Source organism: Bidens hawaiensis, unplaced genomic scaffold (assembly GCF_021521415.1).
Source record: "Bidens hawaiensis isolate Kalapana, Puna unplaced genomic scaffold, B.hawaiensis_p1.1 tig00089520_1, whole genome shotgun sequence".
In the NCBI taxonomy this organism is placed as follows: Eukaryota; Viridiplantae; Streptophyta; class Magnoliopsida; order Asterales; family Asteraceae; genus Bidens; species Bidens hawaiensis.
The window spans coordinates 92-21,102 of record NW_027506806.1 but is presented as its reverse complement, the minus strand read 5'-3'; the positions used below and the strand labels follow the sequence as shown (position 1 = coordinate 21,102).

The 21,011-nt window shown below is 38.3% G+C and overlaps 1 protein-coding gene across 1 annotated transcript; it reads left to right on the top strand.

Annotated features, from left to right (window-relative positions):
- Nucleotides 1–3,909: 3,909 nt before the first annotated feature.
- Nucleotides 3,910–8,766, top strand: LOC143618571 (serine/threonine-protein kinase haspin homolog). Its single transcript, XM_077090731.1, has 15 exons — nucleotides 3,910–3,916; nucleotides 3,988–4,126; nucleotides 4,208–4,285; nucleotides 4,412–4,496; nucleotides 4,581–5,053; nucleotides 5,140–5,263; nucleotides 5,344–5,453; nucleotides 6,258–6,369; nucleotides 6,452–6,544; nucleotides 6,992–7,053; nucleotides 7,136–7,266; nucleotides 7,815–7,885; nucleotides 7,967–8,019; nucleotides 8,444–8,510; nucleotides 8,576–8,766. The coding sequence occupies exons 1-15, from the start codon at nucleotides 3,910–3,912 to the stop codon at nucleotides 8,699–8,701; spliced, it is 1,731 nt and encodes a 576-aa protein (XP_076946846.1). The 3' UTR covers nucleotides 8,702–8,766.
- The last annotated feature ends 12,245 nt before the right edge of the window (nucleotides 8,767–21,011 follow it).

The following is a 21,011-nucleotide window of genomic DNA, read 5'->3' as shown; positions in this document are numbered from 1 at the left end:
GATGTGTGTAATCATGTTAAGACTTTTTTGTTACATCAACAAGTCGTTGGTTCAAGTTTGTGTGTGAGTCCATGCGTGAGTATTAGAGTCTTGTGTTGTTGAACACCACTCTCATAAGTTAACACTTGTACCATGTTACTGTTAACAAGTCAAGTGCTTTCAGAATCTGCTGTCTTGTTGTTCACAGAATGGTTTCACACCATGAGGTCTCGTGGAGAAGTTCTACAATGGGCTGAACTACGAAACCCAAGTTCGTTTCGACATGGCTGCATGAGGAAATCTGATGGCTAAAAGAATGTCACCGAAACTAAATAGCTTTGAAAAGAGATAAGAGGCATCATAAGTCTAAAAGTGGAGCCTGTTAATCTTTTATGCACAAATTGAACTTTTAACATATCACTGATGCAATGAAATTCATGCTAAGTTAAGAAATACCTGATGTCAACCTGCCATATGTGTCATAATAGATGCTAAGAATGAAGTAGTGTGAAGTGACTTAGTTAATATGATCCAATGCTGAGATCTTTCCAAATGTGTTTTGTTCGATTAAACTGAAATTTGATCTCATTTCACCAAGATGATTCAACTTTAAATCACCAAGTGTCAAAAGTTCATTTAATTTATATGTTTGAGTCAACTTTTAATAAGCTTCTTTATCTTTGTGTGTTTCTATGCTCAAAAATGTTTTTTTCTTTTTCTTTTTTCTTTCTTTTTTTACTTTTTCTTTTTTTTTTGCATATTTTGTTGTTCAAGCACGATTTATGTGTTTCTAAGTGTATTCGAGCATACTTGTGTTCTTATTTGACTATCTTAAGTGTTTCGAGTATACTTTGTGTATTTCGAGTATATTTGTGTATTGCGAGTATACTTTGTTCTTTCTAGCATACTGATTATGTATTCGAGCAAAGTTGAGTGTTTATGTGTTTATTATATCTTATCTTAGTATTCGAGCATAGTTAGATAGAATACGAGCAAACTTGATGATTTATGTATTTCGAGTATGTTATATGCTTTTATGAACTTTCTAAATCATTATTTTTGGAACTTAGTTAATGTCGAGTAAGGTAGTGTGCTTGATGATTTATACTTGGTTGATATACTTGTGATTGTTTCTCGAGTAACCTTGTATTTTCGAGTAAGCTAGTTTCAGTTTATACTTGGTTCATTTTCTAAGACTTTATTTTTTGATTGAGTATGCCTGATCTTTATTTCCCGAGCATGCTTGTGGTCTTAATTTCGAGCATACTTGAGTATAACTTTGCTTGGACGTTTGCTCGAGCACAGTTATCCAAAGAAAGTAAATGAGATCAAATTTCAGAGTTTGTTATACTTCTTGTTGATGTTGAAGTTTCTATCTCTTGATCCGAAGAATATTCCTTTCTTGGCTTGTCACATTCTTTGGCAAAATGGCAAACTCCTGACAATTATAACACTTAACCTTCAGTTTATCAAAACTAATCATCTTGCTCATGGCAGGGAAATCCTTCCCAGTCCTATGCATAAACTTCTTTATCTTCCTTATAATCATTGCCATATTCCACTTCACATCCATCACGTCAAGATCATCATGATCAACCTGATCATAATCCTTATCGGTCATATCACACTATTTACTACTTGACCACCCACCAATTATTCATAAGAAGCCATAAAAGCTCCCATGAAAGCCAAAGGAATTTCTACATCTTTCATGTTTACATAGGTGATGGTGTGACATGAGGAACTGAACCAACATTACAACCAACTGAACTTGGAAATACATTAGGTTCAGAAACAACTCCTTGAGGAATGTCTTGACTTGTTTGAGAATAGAAGACGGTAATTGGTGTAGATGCACTCTTTTAAAAAAGTGACAATTTTTAGAAACTGAGGTAACGAATTTGAATTTTGATTAACGAATGAGTAAACACGAATAACACTGTTCAAATGTATGACAAAACGACGAATGAGAATGTAACGAATGAACTGTAACAAGGAACGAATAAGGTAACGAATGAGGAACTTTAACGTATGAGTGAATAGTGTAACGAATGGTGAACCGTTGAGCAGATGGGGTTGTTAGAAACGGTTGCAACAACCTTTTAACCGTCTAACGAATGTGATTCAAAGATAACGAATGTGCTCATAAATTAATGAATGAGAATTCATCATCTTCAACAATTCTAGATCCAAACTTAATCCAGACATATTCAAACCAATCCATACTCAACCAAATCACACCAATCCACAGTCAAACCACTCGCAAACTCATTCCGAACCTATTCAAATCATTCCGAACAACTAATTCGTCCTTAAACCAATCCAATTTGACTCAAAATAATCAAAATATGTTAATACCTTTGAATTCTTTCCTGCTAAAATCGAATTCACTGATTTAAGTCAAATCAATACAATTAAACGATAACAGATGATCAATTCATCATAAAAAAACAATCCTATATCCAAAACACGATCAATTATGATGTTTAACACCTTCAATTAATCAATAATTATGTCCGAACAGTTCAGTTATCGAACTTGTACAAATTGATACCATTAACATTCAAAACTGAGATCAATTGGAACGAATGTTAATCCTACGTATTCAATCAGACGCATAGCTCTGATACCACTTGAGAATGCATGCTTCTGATTATATGTTAGATCTAGTCTTCGATATGAATACGATTAGGTCTAGATTACTTTACTTTGTGTAGTGTGTGTTGAGAGGAGATTTGGGCAGCGTAACAGTACACTAGAGGATAAAATAAGAACTATTAGTTATTTGATAATGTTACAGGGTATATATAGATGAAAGGCTCATTCGTTTGACAAACTTAACGATGAACACTTATTCGCTAACAAAAAACTTAAGTTCATTCGTTATACATACCATGACGAATAACTTTATACATTAACACTCATTCGTTAAACATGCTTAACACATGAGGTCTAAAACACGCGGATCACATTCGTTAAAGACTCTTTAACCAATGGACCTTTACATTAATGACTAAAATACCCTTATACATTATTCTAATACCAAAATACGATTAAACGAAGATCGAGACGCAAAACGATGCACTAACAATAACCAAAACCGAAAAATTTGTTTTTTCAAAAAAAAAACAACACAAAATACAACTGTTGGTTAATGCTACGGTTTAGTTTTTTCGATTCAGTGTTCTCGGTTCAATTAATACGGTTTTCTGCTCACCGTACCCGTGAGTAGAGGTGCACATAAAACCCGGAACCGAACCCGAAATTAAAACCCGAAACCGAACCCGAAATAAAAACCCGAAACCGGTTTTTTTATACCCGAACCTGGCCCTACTCGTAGGGTACGAATAGGGTATCCATTTTGGTACTAAAACCCGAACTGGACCCGATTTGTACCCGGTAATACTCGAAAACCCAAACCGGTTCCATAACCAAAACCGGGTTTGTCCAATAACATAAACTGCGTATTTCAAATACCCGATCTATATCCGAAAAAATCCCTAAAAAGTGCAACATTTTAAAAATCCAATCTATATCCGAAAATTACCCGAAAAAAAAGCCAAAAAAACATGAAAATATGGATTTTTTTAATACCTGAAAATATGGTATTCAAATGCCCGGTTCTATAGCCGACCCCGATCACGATGCATAGAGTATGATTTTTAGAGACAATGCCCGAACCCGGACCGATTATTACCAATACTCGGTCATACCCGGAGGGTATTTGAATAATCCGATTTGTGCACCTCTACCTGCGAGGACCCTTGATATTCTAGTCGGACTCTTATAAAACAAGCCCTAGACTGACTGACTGACTTATTACAAAGCAACTACAGGCAATAATTCCCGCCCATCGTTCTCAATTCAAAATAAAGATCTGTCATTTCAATTGATAGAGTTCAGGCTTCAATTGTTTGCGCATCCTATCCTATGGCAGGTGAATTTTGTGGATTTCAGTCTGTTTGTTGTCACTATACCCACATTTATTTATGTATTAAACCTTTTCAGGTGATAATAAGGGTGCAGTTGATCTCTGGTCGCAAATCATAGCCACCGAATCCGATGATCAACAACAACAACAACAAAGCACCGCCATTGTTTACAGACGCCACCGCCGAAATCCCCAAAAGGAAAACCCACCAACTGCGTCAGTCATTTCTTACTAATCCAGTCTTGTGATTATTAATAAGTTTGAAATATTTTGTTAGAACCTACCTCTTGCTTACAGGAAGCAAGCGAGCTGTTCCGTTCGCGTGAGTTTGGTTCCAGGAAAGCGGTGCAGTTGGAATCGTTCTCTCTTCACCAGGTTTCATTTTAAACATAATAATAATAATAATAATAATAATAATAATAATAATAATAATAATAATTAATTCCATTCTGTTTCTTACATTTAATCTTCTTCTTTGTTATTATTATTAATTAATTCCAGAGGAAGAACAAGTATCGCCTGTGATCACTATAGACCCAAAAAGGAGAAACCAATAAGAAAAAACAACAAACCTCCTCTTGCTAAAGTACTACCTTTCTTTCTTTCTTTCTTTCTTTCTTTTAATTTATTATTCTTCTGAAACAAATTTATGTAGGCAAAAGGAGTACAGCCTCCTCATAACTATGAAAAGGAGCGTGCATACTTCGATGAGGTTGATGCATTTCAACTGTTAGAAGAAAGCCCATCACCTCAAAACAAGACATGGGTTATGGGCACCAAAAACAGCCTTCTTCCGTCCCATATATCATCAGTCCTGAGGAAGTGGTTGCGTAACCGAAGCAGTTGTGCTTCCTCCTCTGCTTCACTTTCCAAGATCTTGGAAACTACAGAGATGTCCAGGGAATCTATTATTTTGGATTTCGATGGTCAAACTAAATATAACTCAACTTTCATTGGTTCTATAAAAGAAACAGAAGCAGAAGCAGAAAAAGATTCTGAAGATTTAGGTTTTGCCATTCGGAATCTTTCTTTGTCATCACGAGATTCTCTGTCGGAGGAAGAGTGGGACCCGTTATTGGAGCTGTTGAAAGTGTGTGGGCAGTCGTCTCCATTGACGTTTTCAGATGTGATATCTGAGTATTGGTTGGTTTTTCGTTTAAAACATTTACTTTATTTACATTTAAAATGAAGTAAGATTTAAAAGGAACATGGGTGTGTTGTGAACACAGCGAGCTTGAAACTATAACGAAGGTAGGTGAAGGTACATATGGGGAAGTATTTATTGCTGGTGAAACTGTGTGCAAAGTTGTTCCATTTGATGGTGACTCATTAGTCAATGGAGAAATTCAAAAGGTACTTCCTTTTTTTTTTTTTTGCCTTAGGTGGCATGTGTTGTACTGCTTACGCTAATGTTGTTTCTTGTTTGGGTGTAGAAAGCTGAAGAATTGCTTGAGGAAGTTATGCTTTCTCTGACCCTCAATGATTTAAGGGGAAATGATGCTCATTTTCATAATGTTTGTCCTGCATTCATACGGACGTTAAGGTAATTCCTCCTTTAACTCTTTTATTCACAGAGTATATAGAATGAGGTTCGGGTAAAAAGACACGGAATCCTAAAAAGGCTAGGAAGGAACCACCGTTATTGATCAAAGAGATAGAGGAGGCGAGCTGATTTTACGGCGCCACTTCCTTGGGAGGGTATAATTGGAAGAAAACCAATTTTGATTTTTTTATCAACTTTCGTCAATCTTTTTACCTTTTTATACATCATTATATCTTTAAAAATGTTACACCGCAAAATTAAGTTTTTTTTCAAGTATTAGAATGGCATTGCTACACATACACACTCAAAATTTGCAGATTTGGGCATTGATTTGCAGCTGCTAGATGGTGAGATAATTAATTTAAATGGTTTAAAACACCAGCAGAGTGAAGTTTGTTATGTTCTCTTAGTTCTTTAAATGATCTTATACCAAATTTCAAAAGCATGTTTATTTTGAATTTATTTATTTATTAATTTTAAATTTCAGAATTTTAAAGTCATATGACCAAACTAGTAATCCTTATTTTATAACTCGTAATTTTATGCTTTTATCTATCTGTCAAGGATGATGCTTAGTGATCTTGGTCATCTGTAGACTGTAGGTATTATTGTATTAATATATAGTACAGAATACAGCTTATAGGTGAATGGATCTTTAATTTTGTTTGTTAATTCTTTAGTCAGCAATCACCTGATGTAGTGTTTGTTTATGGGTGTTCTTATTTGTCTGGCTTAGTAATATATATGATTATTATGGCCTACAGTTGTACAGTCACAACTGATAATTGCACACATTTTATGCAGTTTAAGGGTATGTGACGGTGTTTATGATGATGCCATGATTAGAGCATGGGAAGAATGGGACAAGAAGCATTTCTCGGAGAACGATCATCCTACCGAGTTTGCTAAGAAGCAGGTTTCAAATATTTACTATGAGGATTCTGTTACCATTTTTTTAAGGAAAAAACTTCTAACAAACCTATGCGTATTTACTACAGCGTTTTGTTGTGTTTGTTCAAGAACACGGAGGACAGGATCTTGAGAGCTTTGTGCTACTCAACTTCAATGAAGCACGCAGTTTGTTACTTCAGGTATGTTCATTAATGAGTCAATTTTTATCTCTTTTGGGACAATCTTGCTATGCAGCCGATTTCGTCGATATATCACTGGTATATCGGTTGTCGGGCGATCTGTGCAAAATACCGGTCCTGATATTATCGGCGATATTGGACCTATATATCACCGATTTTCCTTATATCAGTTTTTTAAGTTTTAATTGTCCATTTTTAGTGTTTAATGTTGGTGTTTTAAGTCTTAATCAGTTCCCACTTGCTACAATTGTTAGTGTTTTGTAAGTTGCAAAGGTTTAATTTGTTAAACGATAGGGAGCGTATATAAATTCTGCATGATATTAAAATTACTGAGATTCTACCGATATCTCACATATTGACCGATATCCGATATCTTTCCGCATTAACTGCATAGCAATCTTGTGACACTACTTTTGGTCTCTAACGGATATTTAAACATGTATTCAGGTTACTGGGGCGTTGGCAGTGGCAGAAGCTGCTTTTGAGTTTGAACACAGAGACTTGCACTGGTAAACAGTAACTTTAATTAACCGTTTTCAGTTATATTTTCATTGTTGGCATTAAATTTTTTGTCAACTGTTTACTACATAGGGGCAATATCTTGCTGAGACGAAAAGGTTCTGAAACAGTGAACTTCATTCTTGATGGGAAAAAAATGTGTTTCAAGACATACGGACTGGCTGCATCGATAATTGATTTTACACTCTCCAGGATTAATACAGGTACTCTTGTTGTTTGTTGTATAACTAATTAACTCTAATCCAAGTTAGGGGTGTGTGTGTTGTGGTTCGGTGCGGCTTTGGGTCAAAACATAACCGAAAACCAAAGTTTCGGTTTTCTGTTGTTTCAAAAGCGTTTGGTTTCGGTTTTTTAGTTCAATTTATTTTTAGATTCGTCGTTTTTTCGGTTTTGCTAATCGGGCTAGTAATTTTTGGGCCAAAGAAATTTAACCCATGATATTTTGGAATTGGGCCTTTTATTTAAAAAAAAAACAAAACCGATTAGCGTTATAAATACAGCAAATATCCATGTTTATAGAACATAAACGATTCAACAAAAAGGTAATTCAACAAAACGGTTTATCTGTTCGGTTTTTCACAAAACACAACTGAAACTAAACCAATGTTTAGATTTTTACTATTAATCAAAACCGAACAGTTGGTTTCTAATTCGGGTTGGTTTTTTCGGTTCTGAGTCAGTTTATTAAGTTTCATGCACACCCTAATCCAAGTAATGTGCTTTTTATATGCCATATATTTGTTGTTGGCAGGTGAAAGTATTCTGTTTTTGGATCTGTCTGTGGATCCAGGACTATTTGAAGGTCCAAAAGGAGATATACAGGTAGCTTCAAACACAAGTAACCACTATATTATATATGTCTCCGTTTTATTCTAAAGTTCAATTCTTTGATATCGTGTGTAGTCAGAAACATATCGGAAAATGAAACAAGTTGCAGAAGATTGCTGGGAGGGAAGGTATGAAACTAGGAATTTTTACTACCATGAAACTGAAATTTTAAACCGAGCTAAATTGAACTTGTGGATTTTTATTTTTAATTATGAATGTCAAGTAATTTATAAGAATTTAATAAATAGTGTAACCCAAATATTTTAGCTCAAATGTTTAAGAATCGATTAACTGTTAATTAACAAAAAGATTTAGACGCAAATTCATTTTTTTGGGCCGCTTCTTTCTCGCCCAAAAGCTAAGCTTAAATGGGAAAACTGAACCGAAACGAGCACTTTTCCAAGATATTTTAGCAAAATATTTGCCTATTTTATGCATTAAAAACATACAACAATTAACATGCCTAGATATACAACTTGCACATTTATAATCAAATGGGTTGAAAGTTTTATATCAAACAAAACAACCGCTTTCATTTGATGATACATACAGTTTCCCGAAGACGAATGTGTTGTGGCTGCAGTACCTGGTTGACATCTTGTTGCAGAAGAAAGAATATGTAAGTCCTTGTGGATAATTGAATAAATTAAGATTATATATCTAATATGATGTTAAATTTGATAGGATCGAACATCAAGAGACGAGAGGGAGTTACGTTTGTTTAAAAAGCGTTTAAACGGGTACAAGTCTGCAAAAGAATCCGTGGTCGATCCTTTTTTCATTGACTTAATTGCTGTTAGTAATTTTTAAAAAGAATGGGCTATGCAAGTTTTTAGCTTTAAAAAGAATGTCAAGAAAGTGGAGAGTAATTTAAATAGGTTGATGGTGTGCATGTGAATCCACATATTGGCGACTTTCTTTTACGTTGCTAATTTTTAGTTCATGCATCATTTTCTTATCTTTGCTTTTTCTTTGATAAAAGTAGATAGGATTTGAAGAAAGAATAAATAATTAAAATGGAAGTCTTTTATGTCGGGTCTGCTTACTGATTTTGAAAGCTTAAATCGAAATAAGATTTGTAACCCGTTGATGATAAAAACTACTTAGATTTGTTCTCAAACTCATGACTTATAGATAAGTAGCGCATACTCACCAAACTAATACATAAGTTTAGTTTCATTGCTTGTTATAGTATATTTAATGGTTTCTCACTAGATCAATTTTTAATGGTTATTTTTTTTGAATTTAAATGTCTTAAGTAAGTGTGAGTTTAAAGGCCGTTATAATGTCTAGTTCTTTTTCGTTTAATAATATAAGCCTTTTAAAAAAATATGTGGGCCTAAAAACCTTGCTTGGTTTTGTTTGCCTACGGGTTGGCCCTGCTTTGTATTTTGTAGCGGTGTAGAAATGAAGGATTATTCAAGTAATACAACGGAAGAGTCAAGTTATTATACAAAAACCCCTCAAAAAAATAAAAGATTTAATAAAATGGTAGCCACATAAAAAGATTGTTCACAAAAATAAAGAGATAAAATGGTATGTGAAAAATATTGTCGTGTCTTTTTGTTTATTATTGTGTTTTGTGTTTGTTTTCATCATTAATTGTGTTTTTTTTATATTGTCTTATATTGTTTAACATTGTGCTATATTTTGTTCGACATTGTGTTGTATTTTGCGATATATTGTGTTTTTTTAGTTATAATTGAGTTTTATGTTATTTTTGTCATTGTGTCTTTGATTTCGGCATTTTGTCTTTTCGTCATTTTTTTTCATTTTTGAACGGGAATGATAACAGAAACATTTTAGTTTTTTAAATTTTTTTCGTTTTTTATTTTTACTTTGAATTATAATTTTTTTTAATATTTCTGAATTTATTTTTAAGAATTTTTTGTATGGTCGCAAATCTTTCTCACCCTTCTCGTTTTTTTGCTATCTTTGTATTTTAACTTTACCTAATAAAGTAAATACCGGTTAATAAAAAGAAATATCATCTAATTCGACAATCCATCATGACAGTATTCGGAAAGATGATAGAGATCTTGCACTTTTCAAAAGCATTTTGAAATCTAACACGTCTTCACATCTTTACAAACTTTCCAACTATTTTCCAAAAGAAAAAAAATATCCAAAGATTATTTTGTTTAAATCAAACTAATTTTTAGAGCGCATTAGTATGTGTCGCAACATGAGATGAATCTTACCTGATCCATGACGATGTTTCCACGGATTTTCGAGATGAACGAACAACGTCTTGATCTTCTTCTTCTGCGGCTGCGCCTGGTGACCTGCAATGTTGAGACCTGCAATGGTTTCGGGGGTGTGGAGGTGACTGCTAAGATATCCTGAGGATTTCTTGTTCACAGACACAAAAAGTGGTGGTGGCTCTTATTGAGCATGACCCATGATAAGGAGGTGGAGACCTCCTTATATAGAGTCTCATGGCCACCATCATGGTACCCTAATGGGCCTAGCCCAGTTAGGGTTACCTCCACAAAACCCCCTCGGCCCAATAACATTGTATTAGTCCATGCGATAAAATAGGCCAAACATAATAGATTTAGGGTCGTAGAACCGGGTTTTAGTACCATACCCCTACAAGCCCCCCAAGTCCAGTGTTGCTCCTGGGCGCGCAAGCGTCTAGGTGGAGCGCTGGACTTTATAAGGTGTGAGGCGGTTTTTTCCCCTTTTCTTTGGCCTTGTCTTTATTGTCTGAGTTTTGAGAGGTTTTCTTCATGATGGTGACATGTTGTAATAAAAGCCTGCGCGCGAGGAGACTTACGAGCTATAATAATAATGAAGCTCGCGCGTGAGGCGACTTACGAGCTATAATAATAATGGAGCTGGCGCGAGAAGCGACTTACGAGCTATAATAATAATGAAGCTGGCGGGAGAAGCGACTTACGAGCTAAAATAATAATAATGCCTGCGCGCGAGAGGCGTCTTACGAGCTGTAGCATAATAAAGCCTGCGCGTGAGGCGTCTTACGAGCTAAGAATAATAAAAGCCTGCGCGCGAGAGGCGTCTTATGAGCTTTGAGAATAATAATTGAGCTGGCGCGTGAGGCGACTTACGAGCTGTGAAAGTAATAAAGCTTGCGCGCGAGAGGCGTCTTATGAGCTATAAGAATAATAATTGAGCTGGCGCGTGAGGCGACTTACGAGCTAAGAATAATAAAGCCTGCGCGCGAGAGGCGTCTTACGAGCTGTAGCATAATAAAGCCTGCGCGTGAGGCGTCTTACGAGCTAAGAATAATAAAAGCCTGCGCGCGAGAGGCGTCTTATGAGCTTTGAGAATAATAATTGAGCTGGCGCGTGAGGCTACTTACGAGCTGTGAAAGTAATAAAGCTTGCGCGCGAGAGGCGTCTTATGAGCTTTGAAAATAATAATTGAGCTGGCGCGTGAGGCGACTTACGAGCTGTGAAAGTAATAAAGCTTGCGCGCGAGAGGCGTCTTATGAGCTTTGAAAATAATAATTGAGCTGGCGCGTGAGGCGACTTACGAGCTGTGAAAGTAATAAAGCTTGCGCGCGAGAGGCGTCTTATGAGCTATAAGAATAATAATTGAGCTGGCGCGTGAGGCGACTTACGAGCTAAGAATAATAAAGCCTGCGCGCGAGACGACTTACGGGCTGTAAGAATAACAACAGCTTGCGCGCGAGGCGTCTTATGAGCTGTGTGAATAATAAAGCCTGCGCGTGAGGCGACTTACGGGCTGTAAGAATAACAACAGCTTGCGCGCGAGGCGTCTTATGAGCTGTGTGAATAATAAAGCCTGCGCGTGAGGCGACTTACGGGCTGTAAGAATAACAGCTTGCGCGCGAGGCGTCTTATGAGCTGTGTGAATAATAAAGCCTGCGCGTGAGGCGACTTACGGGCTGTAAGAATAATAACAGCTTGCGCGCGAGGCGTCTTATGAGCTGTGTGAATATAAAAGCCTGCGCGTGAGGCGACTTACGAGCTACTTTATGTCCCGCGCCACGTGCAGATGTTGCATGCTCGTGCGCGTAGACTGTGACATGTGTGAGCATGTGATGCGTAAGCATGTGTAATAGGCGTGAGCATATGTGATGCGTGAGCATATGGTATGAGGATTCCCAACCCTTAAGTTTGGCGCGTAGCCATATGGGATATTATGAGGATTCAAAAACCTTGAAGTTTGGCGCGTAGCCATATGGGATATTAGGAGGATTCCCAACCTTGGCGCGTAGCCATATGGGATATTATGAGGATTCCCAACCTTGAAGTTTGGCGCGTAGCCATATGGGATATTATGAGGATTCCCATCCTTGGCGCGTAGCCATATGGGATATTATGAGGATTCCAAACCTTGGCGCGTAGCCATATGGGATATTATGAGGATTCCCAACCTTGAAGTTTGGCGCGTAGCCATATGGGATATTAGGGGGATTCCCAACCTTGCAGTTTGGCGCGTAGCCATATGGGATATTAGGAGGATTCCCAACCTTGAAGTTTGGCGCGTAGCCATATGGGATATTAGGAGGATTCCCAACCTTGAAGTTTGGCGCGTAGCCTGATGCGCGCATGCACGGCGATAGAGTGGTGACTCGCGAGTGCGCGTGCATGGCGGAGGTCTCTTGCGCAAAAACCCAGATGGTGGTTTCCGCGGCGGCACATGCACGGCTGCGGAGTGAGAACCCACGGGCGTGCGTACATGGCGGCGGAAGTCTGGTAATTTCCGGATCTGCAATTTAAGAGTCAGATCTGCAACTTTAGACCTAAAATCCAGGTCTGTAATCTAGACCTAGATCTGTAAATCAGATCTGGACAGATCTGAAGCCCGGAGCAGATTTAAAACCATCACAGATTCGGAGATCTGATCATTCCAATCACGGATTTTCCTTCTTGCCCAGATCTGGAAGCCTCTTTTTAGATCTATGGATCTTTTTGAGCTTTAAATAGAACAAGCTTTGAAGCTTTTTTCTGTAAACTTCCAGATCTGCGTTTTTCTTGGGAGAGATCTGACAGCCGAGATGGAGATCGAAGGGCAGTTCGTTGCCGTCCCACGGATGGCGCCAATGTCGCAACATGAGATGAATCTTACCTGATCCATGACGATGTTTCCACGGATTTTCGAGATGAACGAACCACGTCTTGATCTTCTTCTTCTGCGGCTGCGCCTGGTGACCTGCAATGTTGAGACCTGCAATAGTTTCGGGGGTGTGGAGGTGACTGCTAAGATATCCTGAGGATTTCTTGTTCACAGACACAAAAAGTGGTGGTGGCTCTTATTGAGCATGACCCATGATAAGGAGGTGGAGACCTCCTTATATAGAGTCTCATGGCCACCATCATGGTACCCTAATGGGCCTAGCCCAGTTAGGGTTACCTCCACAAAACCCCCTCGGCCCAATAACATTGTATTAGTCCATGCGATAAAATAGGCCAAACATAATAGATTTAGGGTCGTAGAACCGGGTTTTAGTACCATACCCCTACAGTATGGATTATAAATGAGTTATGAGGAAAAAATTATAGTCGGATATGGTTTTCGTACATGTAATTGGTCCGAGTCTCGCTTATAATTCATATTTTTGTTTTTGTGCATATGATATTATGTGGTTTTATTTTTCGTCATTTCATATTTTTATATGATTTCTATGTATATGTATGTAAACAAAATCAGAAAACATAAAATAATTCATTCCCTTAAGTTATTGATTAAAAGGGTTCTAAACCAATTTTCAAACAAAACTTGTATATATATTTTTGTAAAGAAAAAAAACATATCTAGAATTTTCAACTGGCAAAGTTATTTTGATATAAGGAAAAATCTAAAAATATATCTAGAATTCCGAATTGATTAGTAGCAAGTCATTATCATCATCATCAAAGCTAAAGAAAAAATTATCGAAGCGCCCAAATAAAAGGGGAATTAGGAAAAACATAGAAAGGTGCAGCTAAATTATTTTAAAATTTTGACATTTGTTCAAGATCCATATAAGCAACAAAATGCTCGCTACACAAGCTCCAAAATGCGATGCTTGTCAACACTAAAATGCTTGCTACACAAGCTTCAAAATGTGATGTTTGCCAACGCCTTAGTGCTCCAAAGAAGAAGAAAGTTACTGAAAAAACTATGAAAACCATTCCCCAAGACTCAAAAATTGCAAAACAAGAGAGTAAAGTTATGTTCTATGTAGTCATATTGCCGGTGATTGCTTCTACAACCTTTTAAACAAGTTCTTAAATAATTTATTTGCAACATAAAAAAGGTTAAAAGAGCAAATGTGTCGTGTCTATAGCTAAAACTAATGTTTTTCTTGCTAATACTAAAATAGATTCAAAGAGATTGAAATAAAATTCCAAGAACAACAAGAAAGCTGTTGACTTCATCTGCAATAACTATAGTTATTGTTGCAAAACATACAACATCAATGCCAACTAAGGTCCATGTTGTGACTAAGGTTCATCAACAACTATTGATGCACTGTATTTTACATTTGACATAAACAACATCAATAACTGGACCCATATGTGTTGAGGGAGTGTCTACAAGCATTAAAAAGATATGATATGTTTGCATGGGATGCTCTAGACAAATGAGAGAAAATTAGCTATTTTTCAATAAAGATTTTTTTTAATTGATAGTGATGAGTAACTAATGTCTAATTGAAGAAACACTAAGTGACCCCGGCAGATTACGGATAATCTTAGGGTCAAGTAGATGTTTCTCACGAGGGTTAGGTCCGGAAAAGATGGTTATTCTTCTGATGACCTGCAAAACAGACACCGTGAACTCGTCACTGAGAAGGGGGGTACCTCCTTGTGACCACCCTCCGGCGTGAGAATCAGACTAGATTGCTCTGAATATAAATGTATATTAAGAGAAATAGCTAGAGCAGATAAGATCTGTGATGGTATAAGATAGTATATGATACCGTTCCAAGGTGTTGGAGTATTTATAGCCGAAGGTAGGTTTCCAAGCAGGTACAGCCAGCTGTATAATATTCCTTTTCTACCAACTGTGGGCTACGCACGTGCCATGCTGGTGGTTGGTGGGTAGGCAGCGGCTGATAGTGACATGGCCGGCTGTGTACTATTCCTTTTCCACCAACTGCAGGCTATGTACGTGCCACGACAAGGGTTGGTGAGTAGGCAGCGGCTGATAGTGACATTTTGTACTAGAGCGTGCTCCTCGTCGTACTGTTGTCAGTGAGCTGTCACCCTGTGATTGGTTCATGGGCTGCTTTGGTCAGATCTTGTCTATTTTGTCCATACCTTGGCAGGTATAGTACAAAAGATCCTCCAGAAGCGTACGGACTGGCTCATTTGGGCGGGAGTATTCCCGCCTTGCTCATTCCTTCTTCAGGTGACATTACTGAATTATTGAGAGTTAGTGCCTTGTGCGTGTAGCCTTGCTATTAGTGCGGGTAGCCTTCCCTGATGGCTTGTATCCGCAGCTGCGGGAACAGGCGGGGTACTTCACCATTGGGAGGCTTTTCCTGCGGGAACAGCTGGCGTACTGCGCGTAAGGTCTTCATCTCTGAGCATGGTGGGTCCTGCGGAACCAGTTGGTCTTTGCGCAGACGTCCCTCTTCAAGGTGAGTCTTGCGGGTCCAACTGGGCCCTGCTGGGACCTACCTCTTCACTAATGATAATGATGCCAGAAATATATGAAGTTTTAAATAAAGATTGTATGGATAGATATTAAAATGAAAATTACTATTTTATTGTATATGAAATAAAAGTTAAAGTTGATTGATAGATTGAAAAATTATATATATTACAATTTCAAGGGTCGGTGGTGCAGTAAACTTGTACATAATTTGTATTTTCTCTGTCTCTCATATTCCAGATTTTGACCGTCTCCCCAATCCCCACAACTTTTTCCACCGCCACCACCTCTTGCTATCACAGTCATCTTCATCTTCCGACTCCGATAATTCTATCCCTTCCATCAGGTCGGTAAACAAATGGTTGGTGACGGGCAGAGCACGTGAATGTAGAAGTGGTAGAATCCAAGGAAGATGCTCATCCATGATTTATTTGATATATGCTTCTACAGGTTTGGTTTGATTGCTCTAATTTCAAATTTTTAACTCCCAATTAGATAATTTCTGTTGAAATTAGGGCTTCGTACAGTGAGTGATTACTGATTAATAATTTTAATACTAATTCGTTTTGACTTCGTTGTTGGACTTCTAGATAAGAGACCAACTGGTTCCGATACATCAACCTAGCTATCACCTGTTCAGATACATCATTAGCAAGCTCATATTTTATTCTCTTACCATTAATATCTACAACCAACTGTTTATAAACACTCTCTTCAACATTTGGTTCAGTGGCTGGTGTTCTCTCAACATTTACTTCATTCACATTTTCTTTTTGATTTTGAAATTTATGCACAACCAAAGCAAGTGCATTTTCAGCATCTTCATCTTGTTTAAGTTTCAAGAGGCCGTCAAGTACCTCTTGATCCAGTTCTTCTTCCATCCTTAGATGGTTTTGAATTTAATATGTTCTAACATGATTCTTTTCTCATCAATTTCCTTTTTAGATAACATGTAGTTTAAGAACTCCATGTCAAACATCTCCTTCATTAACTGTTCATGTAACAATTTTACCTTGTCTATAGAGTTATCCTTATCAAGGATGTGGCCATTAATGGTTGTAGTTGGCTCTCATCTTCAGCCACTGCCTTTCTCTTCATTTTTCTCCTCTCTTCATCTTCATTGACAGGTTTGGATGGACCAACCTCTTTAATTACAGAAGGTGGCATATCATCAATCTCTTTAAATAAGTCTTCAAGTTCTTCATCCACAACCTCCTTCTCATCCATAATTAAGGAATCATTATCTTCAAAATCTCCATACAATATTTCAAGATCTGGATCATTTTCAATTATTGTATCATCATCAACATCTTGATTCATTTCCACATCCTCATCAACTGTTTTCTCATTTACACCCTCCATATTCTCATTAATATCTCTCACATCCTTCACCACTTCATTAACAACAATCACATTCTCCCTTTCATCTTCCTCCAACTCATCCTCTTCACTCTCATCATACATCACACCAATCATATTTAATGAATTTTCAGCAACATGAACATTCTCCCCTATTTTGGTTTACCTGAGGTCTTCTCAACCTCAGAGTTCAGGGTTTGAGTTTCCTTTGGGCACCTGCTAGCAATTTTTCCAGTTCAATGTTTCTTGCCCTTAAGTGAGAAAATTCTATTACAACTCTGAATGTTTTTATCCGTATCATTTATATTCGGATCTTGACTTTCGTTGGCATTTTCAATTTCAATAGAACCAAGAAGGGATCCAGTGCCCAACTACCGACTCCTCCCGGAATTGCGTTTCGGAGCCGAGCCAGGAATGGCCGTTAGTGGACACCCACCTTCACCGGTTAGAGAGGCCCTCTTTAATACATTAAGAAAAGATGTTCACAGGGGCCACGACTCCACCAATATGAAAAAATTGTGCATCATTCGCATACCGGTGGCAGCTTCGAATAGGTCATATAGAGGAGCGGTAACAAGTACCTCCCTTGGGGTCGGGTAGCTACAGTCACACACAGTTCCTGTACACAGTAAGACAGTAGCAGCAGTAGCTACTGTAGCGTAAGACAGTCACTCTCACAAGTATGGTTTAACATTAGTTGATTCCAAATTAAGAGCAATACCTATTGTACCTTCTTGAAAATTCTACTAATTCACCCGCCATTACTTCATCAAGACCTGGCTGTTCGGGTTAAAGGGAAGGGCCTCGTCGAAATCATCGGCTTTCTGCCCAACGCCACGGCCGTGGCCCTATTATTTAAGCATATGCCGTCATAAGCGGGAATAGGAAGACCCTCCTTTCAATTTTCCTTTTGACCTAATTCCTAGCTTTATCCTGCATTGCTTTCAAAGGGGATACCTGTCTCCCCCTTTATTTGAGGAAGTAAGGAAGTGGATAAACCTTATAACCCTGTAGGAGTAGGAGCCAGCTAATCCCTCTATCAGTCTAACCCCGCGAGCAAGGAAACTAGCAAAGCAAGTCATTCCGGGTCAGGAAAGGCAGAAGAAGAATTGAATAAAGTAAGGAAGTCCCGGGGCTGGTGCTATAGTAAACTGCCGCGGGAAGCTTTCAATATTATGATGAAAGAGACTATCGGAGAAGGTCCCACTCTGCTTGCGTCCGCTAGCTGACGACGTGTGTAACGCATGCTCCTGTTCCGCGGTTGGTGTTATATATACATGAATTCATGATTTATTCGAGAAAAATGATAACATTTGATAAGATCAAATAAGTCTAACAGTATGAACCTTCAATTCAAACATTGAAATGATCGAATAGCCGTGAGAAATCCGGCTCACTTCCCAAGTTTAAGCAGGATAACCCCCTCTCTATTTCTCTCTTCATGTATGTGGAGCTTCAAGCCCGATTTCTGGTGGCGCACTCCCCACACAAGCACCGCCCGACGAAGGCGGACGGGTAAAGCTACAGGCCCAAAAACTTCGACCCTTCTTTCTAAAGGGGGGTGCCCAGGGCACCTCATCTTGTCATGCAGAATGAGCTTTAAGAGAATGATTCGGAGTTCTTGCAGAGTGGAACCGTGGAGTACCAGACACGAGATAGTTCGTGGCCTATTAGAAGTGGAAGGCGCTCTGTGGGATCCTCACGGACATGCAGTCAGTTTGATAAGGATCGAGGACATTAAGAGGGGTTTAGCCTATTCCACAATGTCTCAATTGGGTTATATGATGTTAGCTTTAGGTATGGGGTCTTATCGCAGCGCAGCCGTTGACAAATCCGCCTTAGCCTCAGGTAGTTGATACTTTCAGGGGAAGCAGGATCATCATTTCCACTAAAGTCGTGGAACCGGCTCGTAGTATGGGGAAGAAGTGGACTTTAGAAGCACTCCTAATTTATTTGAGGAATGAAACGGTATCAATTGTTTTATAGGAACAATTTTTTATTTCAGTGTACCTCTTCGCTTTTTTTTCAAAGGGAGAGGCCGTGTGGGGAGAAATGACGAGATATTTTCTTACGAAGTTTTGTTATAGCATCTATAATTGCTTCTGGTTTAGGTGGACAGCCCGGCAAATAGACATCTACAGGAATTAGCTTCCAGTTCCTATGTTAATAGGGCTAGGACTTCTTCTTTTCCCGACGGCAACAAAGAGTTTTCGTCGTATGTGGGCTTTTCAGAGAGATACATTGTTTCCATTGTGACTTGGTCGTCAAAAAGGGCACTACTAGTGTTGTGTACTTTTCATTGGAGCACACCTTTCGCAAGGAAGGGATCAGTTACGAGTACGAAATTCTTTTCACATACAAGTCGGATAGCGCGATATATAAAATACAAAATATCATTCATACATAGCATAGTCCAAGCGAACCCACTTAAAATCTTTACTCCCGTATTTTTTTGTAGGTATAAGTATTTCAGATTTCCGATAAAATTTCTGAAGATTGAGCCACAACTTTTATTCTGTGCAAAGGAATCCTGTCTATTTTACTAATTCGTGGGAAGATACTGAACTTTTGTATTTGAAAAATGTTTCAGGAGGAATCTCTGAGGTAGATGGCTAATTCGAAATGATATAAAGTAGGTCTTCATCTTCAGGCATCATATTCATAGTTAGCGCCATCAGGGCCTAGCAAGAAGCATAATTCTTTTCCAAGCTTCGTTTCATTCCAGCAACAAGGGCTATAGCTAGTAAAGCAGGGGAGACCATAGGGATATGCATTACTTGGAAACAAAGAGAATCATGAAAACCAGAAGAATGAGTGGGATAATCAAGCTGCAATAAATCCTTACTCCAGTGCTTGACTTTATTGATAATAGATGAAGAAGACATAGCAACTGAATCATGAACAGATGCATTTCTAGGATGGAATATAATGAAATAGAGCCACTTTTAGGTTCCCTATGAAATGAGGCATGGAGGGGAGCCACTTTGAAGAAGTTCCGGAGTTACGAAGGAAGCTTCGAGCTCATATTGGTCATGGGTTGAGAATGGGAATGGAACTCTATGAGATCGAATCTCCCGTTGTTCCTTTGGCTGAGCGACATGTATTTCCACGGTGCTCGTTTTTCCATTATGAAGCATGGCTAAGCGATCCGACTCACATTGGGCCCACTCATTCTTCTGGTTTTCATGATTCTCTTTGTTTCCAAGTAATGCATATCCCTATGGTCTCCCCTAATATTCCTAAAGGAAAATGGATCAAACGGGCTCCTCCTCCAAGGCCTGTTAGAGCTCTCTTCAACCTGCTCATGGCTAGATCGATCGGTTTCGGGTTAAATAGGAAGAACTAGAAGATTCCACCTCTGGAAAGCGCCTACACCTAATGGCTTAAGCTGCTGTTCCCATTTCCTCGCTGACCCATCATGCAAAAGGTACGCCGTTAATTTCTTGTCAAAAGGTTGATTCTGGGAGATGTGGATGGTGAAAGGTTAAGGTTAAGGGGTTCTAGTTAAGTGGTTTGGGAGGTTTGGGTTTGGGTTTGGGTTTGATGGATTGGGGTTTGAATAATGGGTGAAATTTGGTGTGATAAAGGGTTTTGGGTTTGGACAAGATTAGTTTGGCTTGGGTTTGGGGAAGATGATGATGAGGAATAGTCAGTTTGAGCATTGTCTTGGGAGTGGATTGGGGAATCAGGTTGGTTGATTTGGCGGGCTTCAAGGAATTCTGGTATGTATGGTTCATCTGTATTGGGTTAGAAAATATTGGTTTTGGGATATAGGGTTCATTGGTTTGGATTTGGATTGGTGAGTGTCGTGGGGAAGGAATGCATGATTCATGGATTTAGGTTTGAATTGGTAAGTGTGGTGGATAAGGAATATAAAGGTCATGTATATGCTATGGGGAGATTGGTGGTGTAAGATCTATCACATGTTGGATCGCATTATCAACTACATGATCACAAACCACTTTCTCATCAACTTGTGCTTGTATATTAGCCATACTTTCTTCTACAACCATTTCATCACCAACTTCATCTCCATGATCATTACCATCTTCATCATCTGAGTCATCATCACTTTCATCTTCTTCATCACTGCTCACCATAGGTGAAGCAGGAACCTCCATCACTTCAATGTCATTATTCACCAACCAAGGTAGTATGTCAAATTCTACTTATGGATTGAATTGAC

Coding starts and splice junctions, on each gene's coding strand:
- LOC143618571 (XM_077090731.1), top strand. Junction 4,286..4,411: donor AATCGTTCTCTCTTCACCAG/GTTTCATTTTAA, acceptor AATTAATTCCAG/AGGAAGAACAAGTATCGCCT. Junction 8,511..8,575: donor TGTTGCAGAAGAAAGAATAT/GTAAGTCCTTGT, acceptor TAAATTTGATAG/GATCGAACATCAAGAGACGA.